The sequence below is a fragment of the Mauremys mutica genome, chromosome 11 (assembly GCF_020497125.1).
Source record: "Mauremys mutica isolate MM-2020 ecotype Southern chromosome 11, ASM2049712v1, whole genome shotgun sequence".
NCBI lineage: Eukaryota > Metazoa > Chordata > Testudines > Geoemydidae > Mauremys > Mauremys mutica.
This window is the reverse complement of record NC_059082.1, coordinates 19,414,091-19,436,337: the sequence shown is the minus strand read 5'-3', so window position 1 is coordinate 19,436,337 and position 22,247 is coordinate 19,414,091. Positions and strand designations below refer to the sequence as shown.

Here is a 22,247-nt window from a genome sequence, read left to right as displayed (position 1 = left end):
TTAGGCATGTGAAGAGGAAGAGGAATTTAAAGTGGAGACTTTTGATATGGATTATCTAAAAATCTTCTAATTACCAGAATTTTGAAAATAATCTCTCTTCTGGGTTCTATATAGTAATGTATGACTTTTTCATAAATTTGAATTCTCATATTATTGACCAAGGTATTATAGACAGTTGCTATTGAACAGTGATATGTCAAATGTCTAAATCTGATATTTTGTCCACCCCCCACACTTTATTTTTTCCTTTCATGAACTATGGTTTACTATTTAGCTTTGAATATTTTTCAAATTTATTTTATTTTTAATATTCGCTTGTCTTTTTAGATTTAGAAAAATAATACACAGTTGCTCTACAAGAATCTGGTCTGAACAGACCCTTAAACTTTTAAGAAGTTCAGATCAGAATACTGATCTGAGCTTTGTGGCTCAGATCACAATGTTTACTATGACACATGTTTTATAAATCTATGTTCATTTTTTGAAAAAAGTTTCAATTATTGGTTCAGTGAATAAGTTGTTTTCTAAACAAGAGGCAACTTCTGCATAAAATACCAAAATAAATATGCTGCTCACCAGAGTCCAGGATTTTCTTATTTATTTACGTCTACAGTAAAAGATAGCATACTTTTATTTAAAATACCCAAATCTAGTCTGTATTTGCAGGATATCATGGTGCTATATGCCTAATTCCAGAACAACATGTCTATTATGCAATGGAGACCAGGAGTGCCACAGCAGTGATGCAGTTGGTCTCCTGGGAAAGGGTGTCTTCTTTGTTCTTTGAAGGCCACCTGGTGGTTGATCTGGAAATGGCACAGAGACAACCAGTGCATTCCACCCCAAAATCACGATAAGGGTAAAGTCAAGGTGCTTTACACAGGAAATAAAAGATGACACCAGAATGAAACAATAGATAATTATGCATGTTGTGAGAGAAGAGGAAGTGGTACTAAAGAAGACACTAATAAAAAGTCCTCGGGGGGAAGAAAAATTTGTATACTGCCACAAACTTGAATTCAGAAAATATACTTATTAAATAATGTATTTTGTTACCCATTTTCTGTCTTACTGAAGATGTGTCTTAACACTAACTTCGATCTAAGCATCATTTTCTATTGGATCCCGCACTGAAATCAAACCACAGTGTTTACAAAATCACTATATATAGCCATGGAAATGACTGTAATATCATAAATTCAGTATTAAAAACTTCAGTGGAGGGAGAAATTTTAAAACTCTTAAGTTCCTTTGGCTTGGAAGAATCAGACAGTTTGTTTCAGAACATCAAATCAGGAAATACCCACTACCTACATAAAGAGTTAAAAGTTGGAGGCGATGGCCACTTGTTCTATTAGAAAGTTTATATAGATAATTCTCTCCATTCTCTAAACATATATTTTAGCTTCAGTGACACAATATACTGTGCATGCAGACTTTCTAGATGTCTTTCTCAGAAACAAATATGAGTATTTGTGGGTTTCCTGTTTAATTAAGTTCTTTTCCAGTCTGTACTACTGACTCAATTTCTGCTTTCCTTCATCAGTAGCCTATTCCCAACAGGGTAAAATGCAAGCCAGAATTTACTTGTATTCAGTGATGCTCTCAGACACATGGTGGAATTCATATGGATTCACATATCCAAGGGCAGCATTGCCTTTTGCCAACTAAAGCTTTTCTTCTACACCATTTGATAACTGGAATCACATATGGATATGTAGTATCAGAGAGGTAGCCGTGTTAGTCTGGTTCTGTAAAAGCAGCAAAGAATCCTGTGGCACCTTATAGACTAACAGACGTTTTGCAGCATGAGCTTTCGTGGGTGAATGCCCACTTCGTCGGATGCAAGAGTGGAAATTTCCAGGGGCAGGTAAATATAAGCAAGCAAGAAGCAAGCTGGAGATAACGAGGTTAGATCAATCAGGGAGGATGAGGCCCTGTTCTAGCAGTTGAGATGTGAAAACCAGTTTCTCCTCCCTTGGTTTTCACACCTCAACTGCTAGAACAGGGCCTCATCCTCCCTGATTGATCTAACCTCGTTATCTCTAGCTTGCTTCTTGCTTGCTTATATTTACCTGCCCCTGGAAATTTCCACTCTTGCATCCGACGAAGTGGGCATTCACCCACGAAAGCTCATGCTGCAAAACGTCTGTTAGTCTATAAGGTGCCACAGGATTCTTTGCTGCTTATATGGATATGTAGTTATTTATATTGCACAATGCAACTACATCACTCAACTCTTTGACAATCTTTTGACTATGCAAACCATGGTACACATTTGTACCTCATTTCTGCCTATCTTCCATGTTTCCAAGATTTTTTTAAAAAGGAAGAATCATTTACTCTGTTTCACCATGTCCATATTTGGTTCCCACACTGCTTTCTTGCTTGAACCCTGGCCTAATGCTTTATGAGTGATTTTCACCCCCGACCCCTGCGCCAAGCTTGACAATTCATACCCAGATTGATTCCTACATAAATAGTTTATGCAAAAATAGAACCCATGTTAACATAACTCATTTTCATTGAATAAAGGCCATATCTAAAGTATAATGCTTAACAAAATACACAAATCACAAAAGGCTAAAAAAAGTGTTTGTTTACTTAAACAGTTGTATTATGTAGTTTCCCATTATTCAGATTGAAGATATATTAGTTATAGGAATAGGTTGGGACTGAAATGCCCAAACCACTTGGCTGGTGCTTAAATACCAAGGGATAATTAGGTAAACGGATGCCTTGTTTGTCTGATACCCAAAATAGGCAAGAATTTTATGTCCATGGTAATTACAGAAAAAATTAGAAATTGCTATGTTTGCCTCTAGTGCAAGTAGAAAAAAAATACATAGAAATGCAAAAGAGACACAAAGAAGAGAACTGAGAAGGAACAAAACTCAACTTCACTGAGGAAAACTAGAAGGGAGAGAAAGGCAAGGCCTACAGATCTTTAAACACATCTATTCAGTACACTGTCTGGAAAAGGTGGAAGGATGCTGCTGTCTGTAATGCATTTTCCATATTCTAGTAAAATTATAATAAAACACTGTAGAAAGTTTGGTACCATGCGTGCTTCCAGTGCTACTGACCAATCCTTAAATACACGTGCAACTTGTTTCTGTATTAAAAAAAAGAAAAGAGAAAAGGAAAGGCTCTCCTCCTGCAGAAGAGTAAGAACTGAAAGGGCCAGGATGGTATTATGTAATTTATGTTGGCATATTGTCTGTGTATTTCCCAACTGTGCTGTGAGTGGTAATAATTTAGTCTATTTCAAGGAAGGAAATTTGCATAAATTTCCAACAATGAAAATCATAATGCCAGCTACGTGCATCATTCAAGAAGTCCCAGCGACCACACTGAGACAGGAGATAAATGTGTGTGTGAGAGAGAATGAAACAGAGGTTGAGATCTATGCCCACGTCGGCACTATTTCTAACAGTAATTATTCTCCAAATTAATATTACAGGGCCTAATCTAGAGAAACTGCTGACATTTCCTCTTCCAGATGAAGTGATAATGGCATTTGTTCTAACCGCTCCACACTTAAGCATAAAGTGATATGGAAGGCAGCAGTGGGAGTGAGTCACGGCTACAGAACTCATGACTATGCATATGCAAGGACCCTATCACCCATGCAGAGTGGGAGGCAACAAGTATTCTAGTTTGCAGTCTGGAGCAGTGGCCTCAAGTCACTGGTTTGTTGCCTTCAGACAAGCAAGTTGCCACACTTTTATGCCAGCTGACAGAACTTTAACAGATGGAATCTTAAGGAAAGGTTTGTAGCATCATAGGGAGTAACAACTAATTGGAGTAACAACAAGGAGTCCGGTGGCACCTTAAAGACTAACGGATTTATTTGGGATAAATCCGTTAGTCTTTAAGGTGCCACCGGACTCCTTGTTGTTTTTGTGGATACAGACTAACACGGCTACCCCCTGATAATTGGAGTATTTTGTGTGCAAGGAAGAAAATAAGACAATGTATTTTAAATGTTTTTTTACCTGAGTTCTTCACGCACTTCCGTTACCGTGTGACCAGCCACTATGAAAATCTCATTCATGGTGTCAGTGAGCATGTGGCAGGAATAACCAATGTTCACGGCAGTTTCTGAGAGACAATACTGTCAGTTTAGGATGGTTGTAGTTAAAATCATTACTTATTTATTTTGTAATGTCAACAGAGCATATTGAGAGTGCAGTACTATCATAATGAGAGTAATTCTCTAACATAATTACTGGGCTTGCTTTAAATGTATTACTAAAAATGCACCTTCCTCTGAGCTATATTTTATGGTTATTATTTATAGTGAAGTAGTACTCAGAGTCCAACTGAGATCAAAGCCCTATTGTTCTAGACACTGTTCAAACACATACTGAAACACCGAAGGAGTTTCTAAACAGACCAGCCAGACATAGCGGGGAAGGGAAATTGAGGCACAGAAAAAAAAACGTGCCCAAGGTCAAACGGATGATCAGTGGAAAAAAGCAGGGATTAGAACCCAAGTATCCTAACTCCTAATACAGTGCCCTATCTGCTATATCACACTGCCTTCCATACAAGGAGTAACCCATAGACAGTCACCCTTGTGCACTAGAAAAAAACGGAGAGATTAAAGCTCTATAGGGTCATCATTAGAAAAAAACTGTAAATGCTATTTAACTATATTTTTGTAGAGCTTGTTTTTGAGATTAAAATGCTCAAATACACATGTGCCATTTGAGAGCTTTTTTCTCTCCACTGTGCACCTGTGGCAAGTGCCATATCCAAAGAATTTAGGACCCAAAATCATGCTTGATACTGAAAATATTATCCATACTATGCTGCTGAATCTCAATCCACAAATACCAAAACAATTGGTGGAACTTTTTAGATGGTTTTACAAGACACTATTTGTGTTCACTGTTCCATACATGACCCCCATCCAGGATCCTGCACACTGCCCAAACAAATACTAGGGTCATGTGGAGAGAATCCTGCCCCCAAGGCCATCGGCTATAGTATACTTTGCTGGAGATGCTCTCCTCTGCCAGGATGGAGGATGTTCACCACAAGATCCAACAGTCACACCTCTGCTGTCCTCCCCGCATGCCCATGCACAACTCAATGTTACCCTCATTGCTCTGCCTTAATGTGCATCAAACCCCAGAGCTGTGCTTTATTAATAATTTATAAATGTTAAATAATAATAATGTTCAAGGAAATGTGCTCCCTGCACTCCATGCAATGGAACTGTAGACATCTCACTGCATTTAGGGTTTTCTATCACCCCACCCCACCCACTTACTCCCAAAATTAGACGGCATTAATGAATTACCTTGCTTGTCTCCTGTTAGAACCCAGATCTTAATGTTAGCTAGTGATAAACTGGCAATTGTTTCTGTAACTCCTTCTTGTAACTTGTCTTCTATAGCAGTAGCACCTAGTAACTTTGTAAGGAAGCAGAACATTTAAGTGACTTTTTACAAACTTTGCAAATTCACTTAGTTAAACTAAGAGATCTGGGAAATATAAACAGGATAAACTACATAGTTTTAAACGTCTACACATAGATAACATCAAGTCAAGTCAAACTTTAATACAATATACTACCCTTGATCTACATTCACAGCTTTCACTGAGAACAATGGAAATTTCCCCAAGTCTCAAAGGCAATCTACAGTTTAATTCGCATCAAGAAATACATAATACATAATTTCATGGCAATCTTGGCTGGGGATCCCCTGGTTTTGAGGATCCCTCAAGCTCTTTTCTTGTCCAACAGGCTGGCAGCAGCAGATCTAGAATCATTATTTTCTAGGTTGTAGTTTCTGTGTCAGCTCTTTTAATATGACTGTATCTCCATATTAGTCTCAGCCAAAGGCATCCTTATGGGGAAAAAACAAGGATGAAACTACAGTTCCCTTGCATGGGTATAATGCCACAATGGGACATAATGTGAATTGTAGTTTATGTGTTGCCTCTTTAACGTAATCTGCAGAGACCAGAAGCTGAAATATCAATATTCAGTCAAGGCAACAAAGAGTGCAGAATTTCAAAGGAATTGGGAAAACTCAGCTGCGGGTTCAGAAGCAGGGCCAAATATGGCCCTCAGATATATATAATCAACTCACATTGACTACAATGGGAGTTGTAAGTGCACATCCAAGAGTAGGTTTTGGCCTTTACAGAGAGAGGAATTGGAAAGAGCAGGCCTGGGAGAGGAAGAGCTATCTGAGTGGTCAGAGGAAGGGAGTCACCATCACTTATAGAGTAAAGGCAAGAGTAAGTTTTAAAAAATTCTATTGTTTTAATTGTATATATTACATATTGAAAGTTGGCTTTCTGATTACAAAGCAGCCTGGATGGTCTTTTCTGAAATGGAACTTGCATGTGACTTGATGAGAGTTTTAGGGGAAAGAAAATGGCTGCTTTCTTAAATTTAAAATAAAATCAGGCTAATTTGTATTTAAAACGAGTCAGTTAACCATGGGAAAGAATCCCCTCAATGGTTGCCTTGAATATCTTAAAGCCTAACCACAACTGGCCTAGACATTCATTAGCATCCTTCTAAACAAAGAGGGGCATTGACTGAATGTGAACATATATAAAGACTATAGCAGTCTTGCTTGTAGCACACCATCAGGAACGTAAGAGCATATAAAAGTATCAGTCTATAACACAGCATCACTTTGCAAATATGCTTTTCCTGTGCTACATCTCTCAGAATATACCATCATGTCTTTTTCAATCTCTTCATATGCTGCAGCAAGATGTTCATTCCTGCTATCAAGTGAAGTGTTTGCCTCCTGAAGTATTTTAAACCACTCTTTAAAGTGCTCTTCAGTCAAGTTTTTGTATGCAAGGGCTAAGGTCCGATGGCCTTCTCCAGCAAACTCCTGTCACATAAAAATAAAAGATGAGCAGTATCTATCGGAACAATGTGAACTAAATTAGTCATAACCACATTATATTAATTTCCCACTCTGTTCACATCTTTCTTGATTATGGAGTCAATAAGCAAGGGTACTCTAAGATAGCACTGAAATTAAATTCTCATAAACCTTGTTTCTGGGGGATTTAAACTCCTCAGGTTTCTTTTACTTTGAGGTAAGGTTGTGGGCACATTTTCTCCTTATAGCTAGATTTTGTTCTTTAAAAAAATAACTTGAATGATTTGTGGCAACTTCTATATAAACACAAATATTCTAACAAGAACCTAAAAATCGATCAATGTTAATAAGCGAAATGTTGCAGTCAGACAGAGCTGAATGTGAATTGGTACCTAGGTGTGAAACAGATGAAAGTTTTAACCTTGAAAGGCAGCTAACGTACCCAGACTACTCTAGCACAATTAACTAAAATACTTAGCACACTTCTGGTGCTACCACATATAAACAACAAATAATAATTTCATTGTGAACATTATCACTAATCCATCATCTTAAAAGCATAATACCCATGTATCTAGGATGGAATCAGTGGAAGAACTGTAAGGAGCTGGACCAGATAATAGGAGTAGAAATGTCTCAAGCAGTATGTGAATCCCAATAGTTCTATGACATGGTATGATGGCCGAAGGTGCAACCTATCTGTTATGCTGACAATAAAGGCTTTAGAGTGAATGGGAGCTGTGGCTGCACCACATCTCTGATAATCAGCATCCAAATTTGAAACCACTGGTCAATACACACAGATATGTATATACACGTTAACAGGTTAGGCCCTTCAACCTAATCATAGAGAGAAACAGATGTAAAGCTGACACCCCAACACTTAAAAGTGGTGAAAACATAATATCATCTGATATGTTGGTAGCTCATGCTAATTAATATAGATTCTGATCCTGCATCAGGATTGCCTGGTGCAGACTCCTGGGCTCATGCAGAATCCCACAGACAACCTGTTATTTCTTTAATATAAAAATGATTGCATATGTGATGTTATTCAAAATGTACACATTCTTACAGATTGCACTGCATGTTAGATACCTTTATTATCCAAAATATATTCCCCCCTTTATATCTTAGACTTTCAATGACTGACTTTTTTCAAACTCAAACAACTATCATGAGCAATTTTACTGTTAAAAACCAAAAACATTTCAGGAACTGTCTTTGACCCTGCAGCTCATCTCAACAAATCAAATGGTTTACAATGCTTCACTAACAACATTTTTTCATCTTCAATGAATATTTGAACATCCCCTCTTCTATTATACAGCTATTACAATTAATATATAAACAGGAATTATAAAACTCAGAATTTAATGGCTTGAAAAAACAATGAGGCTTTGGAATTAAATTAATATAATGGAAAGGGGAAATTAGAATGATGTGAAAAAAAACATAATACGTCAATATATAAGTACGTATTCCCTTAACTTTACTAGGCAAGTATGAAAAATTCAAGGTCTTTGCATTTGAGCAACTGCAAAGATCAGATGTGTACGATTCCAGCCTTGCTTTCATAAAAAACATGTTGGCCTTCTGGAAAACATTAAAAGAAAGCCAAAAAAGCTCTATTACAGAGACAAAAACAATAGTTATGTTTGTAACCAATATTACTAAACCATCATACTGTATACTTAATGTCAAAGGAGTATTTTTTTTAAAGACTCATGGAATGGTTTGTATTAAATGTGGACACTTACAAAGAACATGAATTCTAAAAAAATAAATGAAGGAAATGAGGGCTTTATAGAGTTTCCCTTAAAGTTCACATTAGGTTAGACCCTCAAACTGAATAGAAGAGACCTATTTTCTTTAACACCATATTACCAAACTGGATACTTTGTATCCACATCCACAGATTTCCACTGGCTTTTCACAAGGGACTCTAAGGACTTATAAGGACACTTTACAAACACTGTAAATATATCATCTGTTTCAGGAGTTAACTGTGACCCGAAAAGCTCTGTCATTTAACTGGATTTAGCTCTCTGGTCAGCAAAGGTGAGGCTGAAATTTAAGAAATTCTGGCTCATTTCAGAGCAGAAGGCCTATTAAGGTATTGATTCAGAAAACATCTATATTTAGGAAAGTACTTAAGCACATGTTTAACTCTAAACTTAAGTCCTTACGCGCATGCTTAATGGTAAGTGTGTGTTTTCTGAATCAGTGCACATACCTCAAGATGATCTGATGTCAAATACATTAATTCTTCATTGGAGGGATGAAGCCTCTCAAATAAAACAGTATCTGCTCCCTTGCAATAAAGTTTTATCTGCCCATCTGGGGTTTGAACTGAAAAAGAAAAGAGAAGTAGAAATTAAGACTGAAATAATTACTTTTCTTTCATTTTCTTCAAATGTTTATTTGACCTACCAGGTCTAGTTAGATGTGTTCTGTATATATCAATAAAAGTACAGCAGTCAGCACACAGAAAACAATCCCATCACTTGGGTAGGAGTTAGGTATAGCTTACGTACACTTTAAAAATGAACATAACACATATTGATAAATTTTTCAGCTAGAGATTGGGCAAAAACTGGAACCTCTCAAATCTGAACTCCTTTGAATTTCAGAGGGATGGGACAGGTACAAGTCCCTGGATCTGAAACCTCTCCATCAGTGTTGCTTGTGAATCAGATTTTTCTGTTTCTGCATCAGCTGTGCCCCAAAGTCTCACAACAGCAGCTGGACTTGCAAAACTCCAACATTTGGAGCTAGTATATCATAAAAGACATTTGCAAGATTTTGCTACCATCAAATCTGACTCTGAACCTTACCCCTAATTAAATCTCAAATCCAAATCTTGAACTTTAGTCTAACTAATATACATCTAAATCCAAATTCTGACATTCTCAGCCCATCTGTAGTTACTATACACATTCATTCTCCCAAAAAGTCTTCACAGAATCATAGAGAGGAAGGACTGGAAGGGACTTCAATAGGACATCTAGTCCAGTCCCCTGCACTGAGGCAGGACTAAATATTATCTAGACCAGTTTTTCCCAAACTTGGGATGCTGCTTGTGTAGGGAAAGCCCCTGGATGGCCGGGCCGGTTTGTTTACCTGCCGCGTCCGCAGGTCAGGTCTGGCCGATTGCGGCTCCCACTAGCTGCGGTTCGCTGCTCCAGGCCAATGGGAGCTGCTGGAAGTGGCACAGGCCGAGGAACATACTGGCTGCCGCTTCCAGCAGCTCCCATTGGCCTGGAGCAGTGAACTGAGGCCAGTGGGAGCCGCAATCGGCCGGACCTGCGGACACGGCAGGTAAACAAACGGGCCCGGCCTGCCAGGGGCTTTCCCTAAATAAACGGCGTCCCAAGTTTGGGAAACACTGATCTAGACCATTCCTGTCAGGGTGTTTGTCTAACCTCTTCTTAAAAACCACCAATTATAGAGATTCCACAACCTCCCTAGGCAATTTGTTCCAGTGCTTAATTACCCTTACAGTTAGGCAGTTTTTCCTAATGTCTAACCAAAATCTCCCTTCCTGCAATTTAAGCCCATTATTTCTTTTCCTGTCCTCAGTGGTGAAGGAGAACAATTTCTCACTCTCTTCTTTATAACAACCTTTTACATACTTGAAGACTGTTATCACGTCTTCCCCGAGTCTTCTCTTCTCCAGATAACACAAACCCAATTTTTTCAATCTTTCCTCCTATATCATGTTTTCTAGACCTGGAAACATTTTTTTGCTTTCCTCTGGACTTCCTCTAATTTGGCCACATCTTTCCTGAAGTGTGGAGCACAGAACTGGACACAATACTCCTTATCGGCCTTACCTTTGCTGAGTACAGAAGAAGAATTACTTCTCATGTCTTGCTTACAACACTCTTGATAGTACATCCCAGAATGATGTTAGTTTTTTTCCCCCCAGTAGTATTATATTGTTGACTCATATTTCGTATGTGATCCACTATAACCTTTAGATTCTTTTCTGCAGTACTCCTTCCTTGGCTGTCATTTCCCATTTTGTATTTATGTAATTGATTAGTCCTTACCAAGTGCAGTACTTTGCATTTGTCCCTATTGAATTTCATCTTATTTATATCAGACCATTTCTCCAGTTTGTCAAGATGATTTTGAATTCGAACCCTGTCCTCCAAACTATTTGCAACCTCTCCCAGCTTGGTATTGTCCACAAACTTTATAAGTGTACGCTCAATGCCATTATCCAACTCATTTATGAAGATTCCTTTCACAAGTACTGCTATTTGTCTTTTTCTTTTCTAATGACACAGGTGAGATAATTCCTTCTGCATCATCTCAGTTTGTTTCTATTGGAATGAAGTACCATAACATGAACATCACTTTACAGCACAGAACACTTGAGGAAAATGCAAGATAGCAAATAGTATTATGAAGGGTACTCAGGAAGAGAGTACTGTGTAATCTCAGGGCAATAGCTTCTGAGAGCATGCACAGCTGTATTAATGAGAGCTGGAAGGGTTCCAGAGGGGGACTGATCAATTGTTGGTGATGCTTTTCTGCCTCAGAAAAGAAGCAGATTTATGCCAGAACACACTTGTGAGCACCTTGAGCCATTAAAAACCAGGCATTTTATAAATATATTATGGTGGATACAGAATCAGCTTTAAAGTATGTGCAACACCTACTTACTGTTGTCATTTGCACCACATAAAGTAACTAACCAGTAAAAAATGCTTAGCTTGACTAGAGAGGAGTAAGTCTTGAGCAAGTTCAAGGTGGACAACGTTTCCCACTGGACAATATAGCACGAGTGATTTGTACAAATTAACAGTTGCATTATGGTACATACAATAGTTGAATTATTTCTACTATATGCCTAATATTTACGTTGCCGTCCACAAATACCATCAAATTATCATTTTGAAAGAAGTTTTTTCTGTATAACATATCTTTTGTGCTGTCTCTGCCCAGAGAATGTATTTTTAACAATGGCTTAAGGTTAATCAGACAAACTGTTTTTGAGTTACAAGGCTTTTAAAAAAAAGGTAGTTTTTGCTTTTTAAAATCTGTTCTATAGAAACTTTTTGGGGCACTCATAACTCAGACATCTTGCAGTAAAAACTTCAAACTTGCTTTATCCTCTAATCCTCAATGAGAACTAGTGTATAATGATATGTTTACCAAGTTGGAATGCAAGACATTTTAGTTACTACCTTTGTTTTCCATATGTGTTTTAATTTCTATGAGATAACTGGGGAATTATCACTTAATTTAAGCAAGCGCTCTCTTGCTCTCTCTCTCATATTAAAAAAATTTCCAGCCTTTTTCATGTGAAAACCCAATTAATAGGTTTGCAAGTTTCGGTGATTTTTCCTTAAAAATAGATGGGTTTCTTAATAGTGCTTTATTTAAGATCCCTGGCTAATAAGTGGAAGGCTAGCAGAGATGTAAGGTACAATTGGTGTTGGAATGAGAGTAGATCAGAAAAAATTCAATGAAACTTTTTTTGTGCATATTTGCAGATTCATCAAAATTGAAACATTTTACAGAGTTGTGTCAATTTTGGTGAAACTATGAAGGAAACCAGGCAGGGCTCCAGTGCAGCCTGCCTGGTTTCCTGCCTGCTTATCCATCTGCCTGGTGGCATACTGAGAACCCTGGCTCTCAGGTTTACACCTCCTTGACAGCCTAGGCTCCTAAGGTCCACCATCTCCAAAGCAGCCCACCAGACAAAGTGCTCCACAGCCCATTCCAGAAGAATTTCAAAATGTTTGGATTTTTTTCCAAATTGGAACCAAATCAAATTTTAAAATGTCAAAATCCTCCACAAAATGGAATTATTGTTCTCCACCCAGCTCTAGTTGGAACCTCAGTTGTGAGAAAGCAACTGCTTATTGTTATTTAGCAGGCTCCTGTTTGTGCAGCTCCTTTAATGGGGTTAATGGGGTTCAATGTGGGAAGTAGCTTTCAGAAGAGAGTAAACCAAACCAAAGCTTATTTTTCATCATGTCTTCTATTACCCTCATTTTTGCTTTTCTTCCATTCTCTATCCCTATTCTTCTCTCCTTTCATTTTCCTTCATCATCTTTTTCATCTGTCACCTGGACATCCTCCCATATTTGTCTCCTTCACCTTTTTCTCTCCGTCATAAGTGAAGAAACTGTTAAGTGATTTACATTTAGTCTTTGTAGTATTTAATTTTTTTCCTAGTCTTAATTAGCCATACTTCCCTTGTCCCTTCTAATTATATTTTCTAATTTCAGCTGAAACCATTAAAGTCAGCATTTAACGGATACTATATGGTTATAACTAATATTTTCTATTCCAAGCACAGGGGAAACCTGTGATAAATGTTCTCAAATGCTTACTTTTTAAAGGCAATAACATGGTCATGTCTTTGCAAACTCAGCTTGCTTTGTAAACTTTTTTTCTAGTACAGGAAGTCCTCAAATTTAAGAAGTTTGAATTATGATGAACAGTACTTATGATGCTTCTACACTGACACCTTATTCAACTTATGACGCTCAGTCCCACAATGGAGTAGATTGTGGTTCCGAGTTCCAACATTCCGACTTACAACGCAAATGTAAGGAACCAATTGTAAGTCCGAGGACTGCCTGTATTATTCTGAAAGCAGATTTTTTGCTGTAGTTTTAAAACACACTCTAAAGCTTTTTTCTAGATATACTTAAGATTTCTATTATTTAGTTGCTGATATTATTGATCATTTACACTTGCTTCATTACTGTAAAGCACTTTGATGAATGTTAATAGAGCTATGTAAAACCAATAAATCAATCCTAATTGTAAATCCCTATAGTTGCCTGTCACGTGCTCTACAGAAACAGAGTGAGAAAAAGAGCAAAATGCATGGATTTGAAAAACTGTTTCATTATCAAATTTCCAGAAAACAAAATTCAATGCAATTAATAATCTACTGCTACTATACTTTGCATCCTTCCATCCAAGAATCTCAAAGTGTTTTACTAAACTGAAAAGTATCATAATTCCCATATTACAGATGGAGAAAGAACCAGTCTAAAAGACTCCAAGGTACCGAGAGTCTGTGGCAGAGGAGGAAGTGACATCTAGATATCCTGAGACTTCCACTTCCTTCCTTTTTCTAACATGAGACTAAATTGCCTCCTTTGGCAGTTGGCAGGTTAGAGCTCTCACTGGTAGCTAAAAGCTGGCCCTAGGTGTGTGTGTCTTGCAAACAACAGGCATGAAAGAAACAAAAAGAAAGCTATATGCTGTACCTATTACAGACATCCTTTTCCTGATATTGTTAAAATCCAGAATTGCTAAGAGCTGGTATGTAACAAGTTTGCCCATTTCTTCCACAGTGATGGTCTCTGGGGTCCGAGACTTAAAGATGAAACCGAAGTTTCTGGCGGCGGTTACTAGAGCACCTTCATCTGGCGACTGCACCTGGTAAATCAATTCACCTACAAGAAAAAAAAACCCAAACACTGTAAGTAACTGAGTTTTGAGCCCTGAATTAATAGCTTCACTTCTAGTCCATTAAAGAACAGCAGTACTGAACAGTATTTCCTGGCTGATGACCTCTGCTGAAGGGGGAGCTGCGCTGTCTGACTGCAGTGATCCGTAGGCAGTGGAAGAAGGAAAAAAGGCGGGAAAATGATGTCACAAAACTTAGTAAAAGTCTTTTCTCTGGGATTAACTCATCCCATTGCGAAACGGCATGAGGTGTACGTTGGGGTGTCATTCATGCTCCATCAGTGCAACATAATGATGTGGTGTCAGCCATGAACATATTTTGTGGTGTTTAATGTCAAAGCCTGTCTAGATGGCAAGCAAACCAAAATTTTGCCTCCTCTAATGTCCAGGCCCCAGATGCTACTTCCAGGAGGGCTCTGCTGTGGGTGGCAAGCCAAATAAGGAAGTAAGACAACTGTGTGGGTTTGGAGGAAATTTGTAATAGGTAAGGGTTCAATTTCTGTTCAACGAATGCCTGGGACAAAGATAACATGGTAAGGACTTCATATTCAGAGCAAGATTTCACAGTCATATTCTCAGAGGAAGTCTCTTCAATCCCTCAGCCTTGGGAGTGTTGTACAGTAATTGCCATTAAGAACTTGATATTACCATTGGAAGCTAAAAATAACTTTACCCCCAAACAATCTGAGAATTCCCTTCTTCTGACGTAGAATGTTGAAGACCATACTCAGCATATCTGGGCATGCTGCACTGCATGCATTAGCTGGCCTTACATAGCACAGAACCTTAGGGAATTTAGGGCACACGTAGATAAGGACACTGGACCCATTTTTCAGATATATTTATTTTAATATATCAAATTTCTGTATCTGGATACTCCACACTGAAGTTAAAGGGGCATGTGTACTAAGATACACAGAAGGATACTGGAAGACCAGTATTCACATTCTGCCCAAGTCATACTGTAAATAAGCATGAAAGATATCCTTTTATGGTTAAAAAGGGCCTCTGTGAAAAGGTCAAGAGATCTGTATGATATCTAGCCAATAAACAGATAAAAATGAGTAATTTCCTCAGAATCAAAGTTAATCATAGCTACAAAACCCATCAGAAGCCTAGCTACATGACAGACTCAGAAGCAGTCAGGTAGCACAAAATATAGGAACTAAATTATTAACACACAAGTGACCAAAATAATCCCCAGAAGGATCTTAAAACTAGGGCAGATGTCAGAACTTTTTCATTCTCTCTCTCTCTCTCTCACTCCTGCAGTCCTGAGAGTGCTATACAAAAGTAGAGAAAATTATAGTTAAAAGAAATGCAAAACTAACATGAATGAAATGTTAAAAGGTGGAGAAATCAACCCCATGAAGTCAAGAAATTCAATACATTAATGAGTCTAATTCTTCTCCCCATTGCACTAGCATCGAAGTCTCCATGGACTTTCATGGAGTTACTCCAGATTTACAGAGAGCAAAATTTGGCCCACAGTTTCTAGAAGAGTCTCAACTCAGCTTTAGTGCACATTCTATATATTTCATGGTATACTGAACATAAAACAAACAGTAACTACTATTAAGATGTAAATTTAAAGACAAACATCTATAGGAAATATTTATTTGCATGCCCAATTTTTTTTTACTGATTTCATCCATTACAAAGTAGCTGAACTAATTTGGCTGAGACTCAAAAAAAATAAATCTTTTGACTGAGACAATGCAGGAATAAATTCAGCCTAAAGAGAATTTTTTTGAGAAAGTTATGAATACATGAAAAAGGAGAAAGTGGGATGGCTACAGCAAATACTAGAGCTCAACCTTATTTCATTTGCTTCTCAAAAACAAAATATATAAAAGTACTGCCCTAAGCCTTAACAATAATAATACTTAGCACTTCTGCTGTGCCTGATTTACATCTTTAGAGAGGGTCTTACAAACACAAACTATTCTTGCACAATCAAAAACCAAAGCATTAAAAAAGGAAATTGTGTCATTCTAGTAAAATGAAAAACTGTGGCATGGAAACTAGAACATATTGTACTAACTCTCTTATTAATTAAAAAAATCCAACAGATATAAATTTAAATACAATCCACCTTTTGTATAAAACTCTGTCACCTGCCAGGCAAATCTTAGACCACGGTTCACTTCAAACTGTTCCACAGTGAATATAGTCTGTGGAAATCATAAGCTTCTTTCTGTGGCTAAACTTGCTTAGTGCAGTGCAGAACTTCATATACAAATGTTCAAAAGTGCAGTTCATATTCTGGATATTAAAAATAAAAATGTCTATGGAACTATCCTAGGAAAACAATCATTAATAACTTTGCTTAACAACAAATGAATTTCTTCCAATTTACATTCAAAGCTAGCTGGCAATGAAGTTTAACTATGTGGAAAGTGTGAATGATACCAAGCCAGCCATTTATAATTTTTTATTCTTTTTTCCAAGTGCAATATATATATCAAAATACCAGATTCATCACAGGCCTGCCATTTGTTGGCAAAAGGGTTATGAGAAAAGTCAGATAATGAAGAAAAATTTCCTAGAGGTCTCATTTTTTTAATTAATTTTAATTCTGTTACGGATTTGGTTGAAAATCCCCAGAAAATAGAATTTTTACACATGAAATATATACCGTAAATTTTGGGAAGACACACTATAGCTACATACAAAACAAAGAGATTGAAACCTTGTTTAAGTGAAAAACTGAACCCAATAATAACCAATAGAAGAGATAGGTTTTGGATTCTCCTTCTTTGAATTTATGAAATTCTCATGGAATTTATCCATTAAATTTTTGGGATTTAGCTACCATCTCTCCTGCTAAAAAAAATGAAAAAGGCTCAGTGAAGAATTATATGAGCAATGAAATAGACTGATTTGAGCCTATACCAGCTGAAGGAAGAGGACTGAAAAGATTTCAAACTTTCCACTCACTGCTTTAATTCAACTTTAGTCTGTAGTGACAAAGTCATTAGCAATTGGCACATGTTTCTGAGGCCTAAATGTAATAAGCTGGTCTCAGTCCAGTTCCTAATCATAAATGGCACCATGTTGGCAGTCTGAAAGAAGCCAAGAATTAAATGGGCATCAAGATTAAAATATCCTCTGAGCCCTAAAGAAAGACTCTCCAGTTTAAAAGAGAACTGGATAAATTCATAGAGGTTAAATCCACTAATGGCTATTTGCCACGATGGGTAAGGAATGGTGTCCCTAGACTCTGTTTGTCAGAGGGTGGAGATGGATGGCAGGATCACTTGATCATTACAAAAACCAAAAACCAAACCCACACATTTTTAAAGGTAGCTGGCAGTGCCCAAATGAGTTAGCATTAACTGGATACTTACTTCCTAATGAACTGGAAGAGCTTAGAATTACTCAATACTTTTTGACACAAAATCCCTGACTTTTTTGTAGCCAAGTACTCCCATCAATTTCAATCAACTTCAAAATCAACACAAGGTTTTTTACTATGAAATAAAGATTTTTGTACTGTTTGAAGTTGAAAAAAACATGCATCAGAACAAAACATAGCAAGACAATTACAGGTTATGAGATCATGTCTCAAAACAGTTATGCATAAGTACTAGCCAAAATATGTTACATCTCAGTTAATCGTTACGATATGGTCCATTTCCTTTTGAATATGCCACAGCAGCAACATAAACCAATACAATTTGATTAGGTAAAAATAAGAAATTCTCCTTAACAGACCTACTCCTTGGGAGGCAGATGGGATCATTGTCTCACAGCTTAGAAACAGAGGTTTAAAATCAAGGGCCTGTCATTTCTGTGTTAAATATTGGACAAGATGATGCACTAGCTACTTGTAAATGCTGTGATAATATATGCTCATCCATGAGACAGGTAACTGAAGTGCTGCCACACTCCAAACATTTTCTCTTCCCAGAATCCTGTCCTCTATGACTATGACTATGGTGATTTATTTTATGTTACACACAGTGTGACTGGCTCTAAAGAGTCTAATATGATAGAAAAGTATCCAACTTTAATGAAGCCACCAGCGTAGAATGAGGACACAATACGGCAACATAACATAGTGAGGATAATTAGTCTTCATCTTGAAAGGCGGACTGTGATGCATAGGGCCCTACCAAATTCATGGGTGTGAAAAACGCATCACAGACTGTGAAATCTGGTCTCCCACCGTGAAATCTCATCTTTTGTGTGCTTTTATCCTATACTATACAGATTTCACAGGGGAGACCAGCATTTCTGAAATTGGGGGTCCTGACCCAAAAGGGAGTTGCAGGGAGGTCACAAGATAATTTTAGGGGGGTCACGGTATTGCCACTCTTACTTCTGCACTGACTTCAGAGCTGGACGGCTGCTATTGGCCGGGCACCCAGCTCTGAAGGCAGTGCCCTGCCAGCAGCAGTGCAGGAGTAAATGTGGCAATACCATACCATGCCATCCTTACTTCTGTGCTGCTGCCTTCAGAGCTGGGCAGCCGGACAGTGGTGGCTATTGACTGAGGGCCCAGCTTTGCAGCAGCAGTGCAAAAGTAAGGGTGGCAATATTATACCATGCCATCCTTACTTCTGCGCTGCTGCTGATGGCAGTTTTGCCTTCAGAGCTGGGCTCCCGGCCAGCAGCCGCTGCTCTCCAGGTGCCCATCTCTGAAGGCAGTGCTGCCGTCAGCAGCAGCGCAGAATGGTAGCAGTACTGCAAACCTCCCCCCTAAATAACCTTGCCACCCCCTCACAACTCCTTTTTGGGTCAGGACCCCTACAATTACAGCACTATGAAATTCCAGATTTAAATGTCTGAAATCATGAAATTTATGATTTTTTTAATCCTATGACCATGAAACTGACCAAAATGGACCATGAATTTAATAGGGCCTTAGTGATGCAGCAGAACACCCAATACTCACAATTCTGGGATCCTGAAAGTGATTTGTACAAAAATGAGAAATTATCATGAATAACACATGATATGGCTCACAAGGGGCTTCCTAATTTTCAATTTCAGAGTTGTAACAGTTTGCAAGCTGAAGATATTGTTAACACTGCCAGACCAAGATTATACACAATTTGTTCTCACACCCGTGAACTACATGGCTCATCCAAGATATGTACCATATATTCTACTTATAAAAATATCTAAATCAGTACTAAAAGGCACAATAATCAAGTGGAAACAAAAATAATTGTATGCAATACTCCAAAGAGAAGGAATAATCATGCTTCCCTCTCTTTTGTGGGAAGACTTAATAAAGGCTAACTTTTAATGAAAATCTTCCTGGCCTGAACTAAATTAGGGGCCGGCATAACAAGTAAGCCAATACAAAGTGTGTATGCCAATGCTATGCTCACAGAACCCTGTGGAAATCAGGCAATTTCAAGGATGAAAAGGTATTTATATTGTCAAAGAACAGAAAAATCAGTTATTTGCTCATGCAACTAACATTTGCATGTGCAATTACTTAACACCCAATAGTGTACCCAGAGTTTTAAGGGTGCAAGATCTGCACCCACATTTATATGGCTCATTCTTGACTCGCTTCTTCCTTTAAAAATGCGGTTAACCTATATTTTTTAAGTTAGAAAAGTGCTATAGAAACCAAATAGTTAGACTCTCTTTACTTATAACTAAGCTTTTCAGTAGTTTACCTGCATTTTTTTCTTCAGACATGACTGTATGGCAGAGGGAAAGCAACCTAAAGAACTCATGTACCATTGAGTCTCCTAGTTTAATGGATTCAATCAGGCTGTGATCATAAAACTGAAATTTTCTATCTGCTAGTGGGTTAAATGAAAAATCCACTGGCACTGTTTTCTGCAAGAGAAAAAAAACAAACAAACACAATGTTTAAAAGAGCAAGGATTTTAAATGGTGAGATCCTTTTATTTTGATGTTTTGGTATTAAGAGACTATATTAGAAACCCACACAAGTAAAATGACATAATTTCATTTCATGGTACAATTACATATCTGGATTTTGCATTTGTAATTAAGACTCCTTTTTGTTCTCACTGACAATGGTTGAAAGAGAACTAAAACAGAAAATCAATACTTGTATTTGGTATACAGGCACAAAAGAAAGTGGCCCTTAATCTTCAATTGTGTAATTTTTCATCAAAAAGTTAAATATCATAAATATGATTTTTTTATCTGACAAGGCTACATTAATATTAAAAAGATAAGTTTTAAAAACAAGATTGTTAAGGGGAGAGGATATTTTCAAAGTCACAGATGGCAGTTGGGCCTAAAAGCTAATCAATGTTAACAAGTCTCCAGGGTCCAGACATAAGGCTAAAAGTAAAACACTCCAGTAGACATGGGCTGCGTAGTCTGAGAATGAAGTACATCGAAGTAAATAAACACATTTTCAACGTACAATTTGTTTTGTATTACAGAACCAGTTCATCAGTTTCATCAGTAAGGACAGTTCTAAGAATAAAATTGGTACCTGTCTGGTGTCATTTTCCAAACATTTTCAAGTTATGTTTCTTATTATGCCACAAAATCATTTCTACTGTGGTAGGCATCTCATAGAAAAAGTGTTTCTGAAGCAAATTTGGACTGAAAATATTCAGTCACTTTCATCAAGAGACAGAGGGGAGCTAGATGCAGTCTATTTTAAGACACTACAAGAGCAGGAAATTTGTCATGCAATGTGCTGGCTGCTGTCCTCCAAAATATATGTTACAGCAGTCTGCTTATTGGAGTCAAAATTGATCAAGTGTTTGTTGTTTTTCCTTTTTAATAGCTGGCCTGCAAAGAAGGTATAAACCTTAATACTACTTACAGCCAATTGAACTGTTCCTTTAGCTCCAGAGGCAGGGTAGCATGCTTCATTCGAGTTTTATTTTTTTGTTTTGTTTACTGAAATGTAATTTTTTCTTTACAAAAACAAATGATAGAAAAGACAAAGATATCAGAAGTACAGACCAATTACAAAGAAATATACAGAAGGAAAGAAAAAGTATCAAAACAACAAGAAGCAAGGACACACCTAGATACCTCATAGTAAACAAATAACATACAGGTTTAGAGTCCATCAGGATGTTGGGATAGTTTAAAATTAATAAAATTAAAAGTTGACCATTGTTTGTTATGTTCAGATTAGGATCACCTGCTGCATGTTCAGTTAATGGTAGCTAAGTAACTGGCAGCCTTGGTATTCTTAGGATTCATAACTGTGTTCTAACAATGAGTTTCTAGAAATCAGGAGGGTTAGCTTATGAGGTTAGGGCATGGCCTTTTGTAATAATATTGATACCACTTATACAGAGCTTTTCATAAATGATTTCAAAGCACTTTCGAAAAGAGGTTAGTATCATTACAAATATATAGGTTTTTACACATGTATAGTGATTTTCTGCCCCACACAGTCTGGGTTTCTTGAGTTTAGCCAAGGATTATCTCCAGTACATGTTAATAGCTTCTGTGCCTTTTTGTAGGGCTTCCAAACACTAGAAGGCAAGGAATTGTAGCATGTTTCTGTATTTCCAAAAAAGTTAATAAGCACTGAACTGAGGTTACACCTACTATAAACACTGTCATCATTCACTATAAGACTGATCTTGAATTTGAGAGGGTACTGTGCCTTCCCCCATCTTCCCCTGAACAGGCTACTCAAAGACCCAGATGAAGACCTTCTGTAGAGATAATAGGAACAAAAGAAGCTGTAACTAGTGATAGCACAAACATGTTCCTGTCTAATTCTACCTTACATAATTTTCCATGGTGTCACTGAGGTGGAAAAGGATGCAGAATATAATTGTGACTCATATTTTGGGAAACTAGAGAATCACAGAGTGTTGCTATGAATTTTAATAGAAAGGAAGAGGTTGAAGATGAACTAGTGTTCAAGGGCAATGTACTCATATCACTGCAGATTCAGCGAACAGTACTGATCAAATGATTGACTTCCAAGCTATCCCACAACATCAGATACTTTGT

The 22,247-nt window shown here is 37.5% G+C and overlaps 1 protein-coding gene across 1 annotated transcript in view; it reads right to left on the bottom strand.

Moving 5' to 3' along the window:
• ATP8B4 (ATPase phospholipid transporting 8B4 (putative)) overlaps window positions 1-22,247 on the bottom strand; it is a 211,505-nt gene that overhangs the window by 35,889 nt on the left and 153,369 nt on the right. The window contains exons 19-24 of the mRNA XM_044979577.1: window positions 19,952-20,117; window positions 14,111-14,299; window positions 9,103-9,218; window positions 6,708-6,872; window positions 5,312-5,423; window positions 3,999-4,104 (exon numbers count right to left, since the gene is read on the bottom strand). Of these exons, the coding sequence (XP_044835512.1) occupies window positions 3,999-4,104; window positions 5,312-5,423; window positions 6,708-6,872; window positions 9,103-9,218; window positions 14,111-14,299; window positions 19,952-20,117 (854 nt within the window). The remainder of the gene's footprint in view (window positions 1-3,998; window positions 4,105-5,311; window positions 5,424-6,707; window positions 6,873-9,102; window positions 9,219-14,110; window positions 14,300-19,951; window positions 20,118-22,247) is intronic.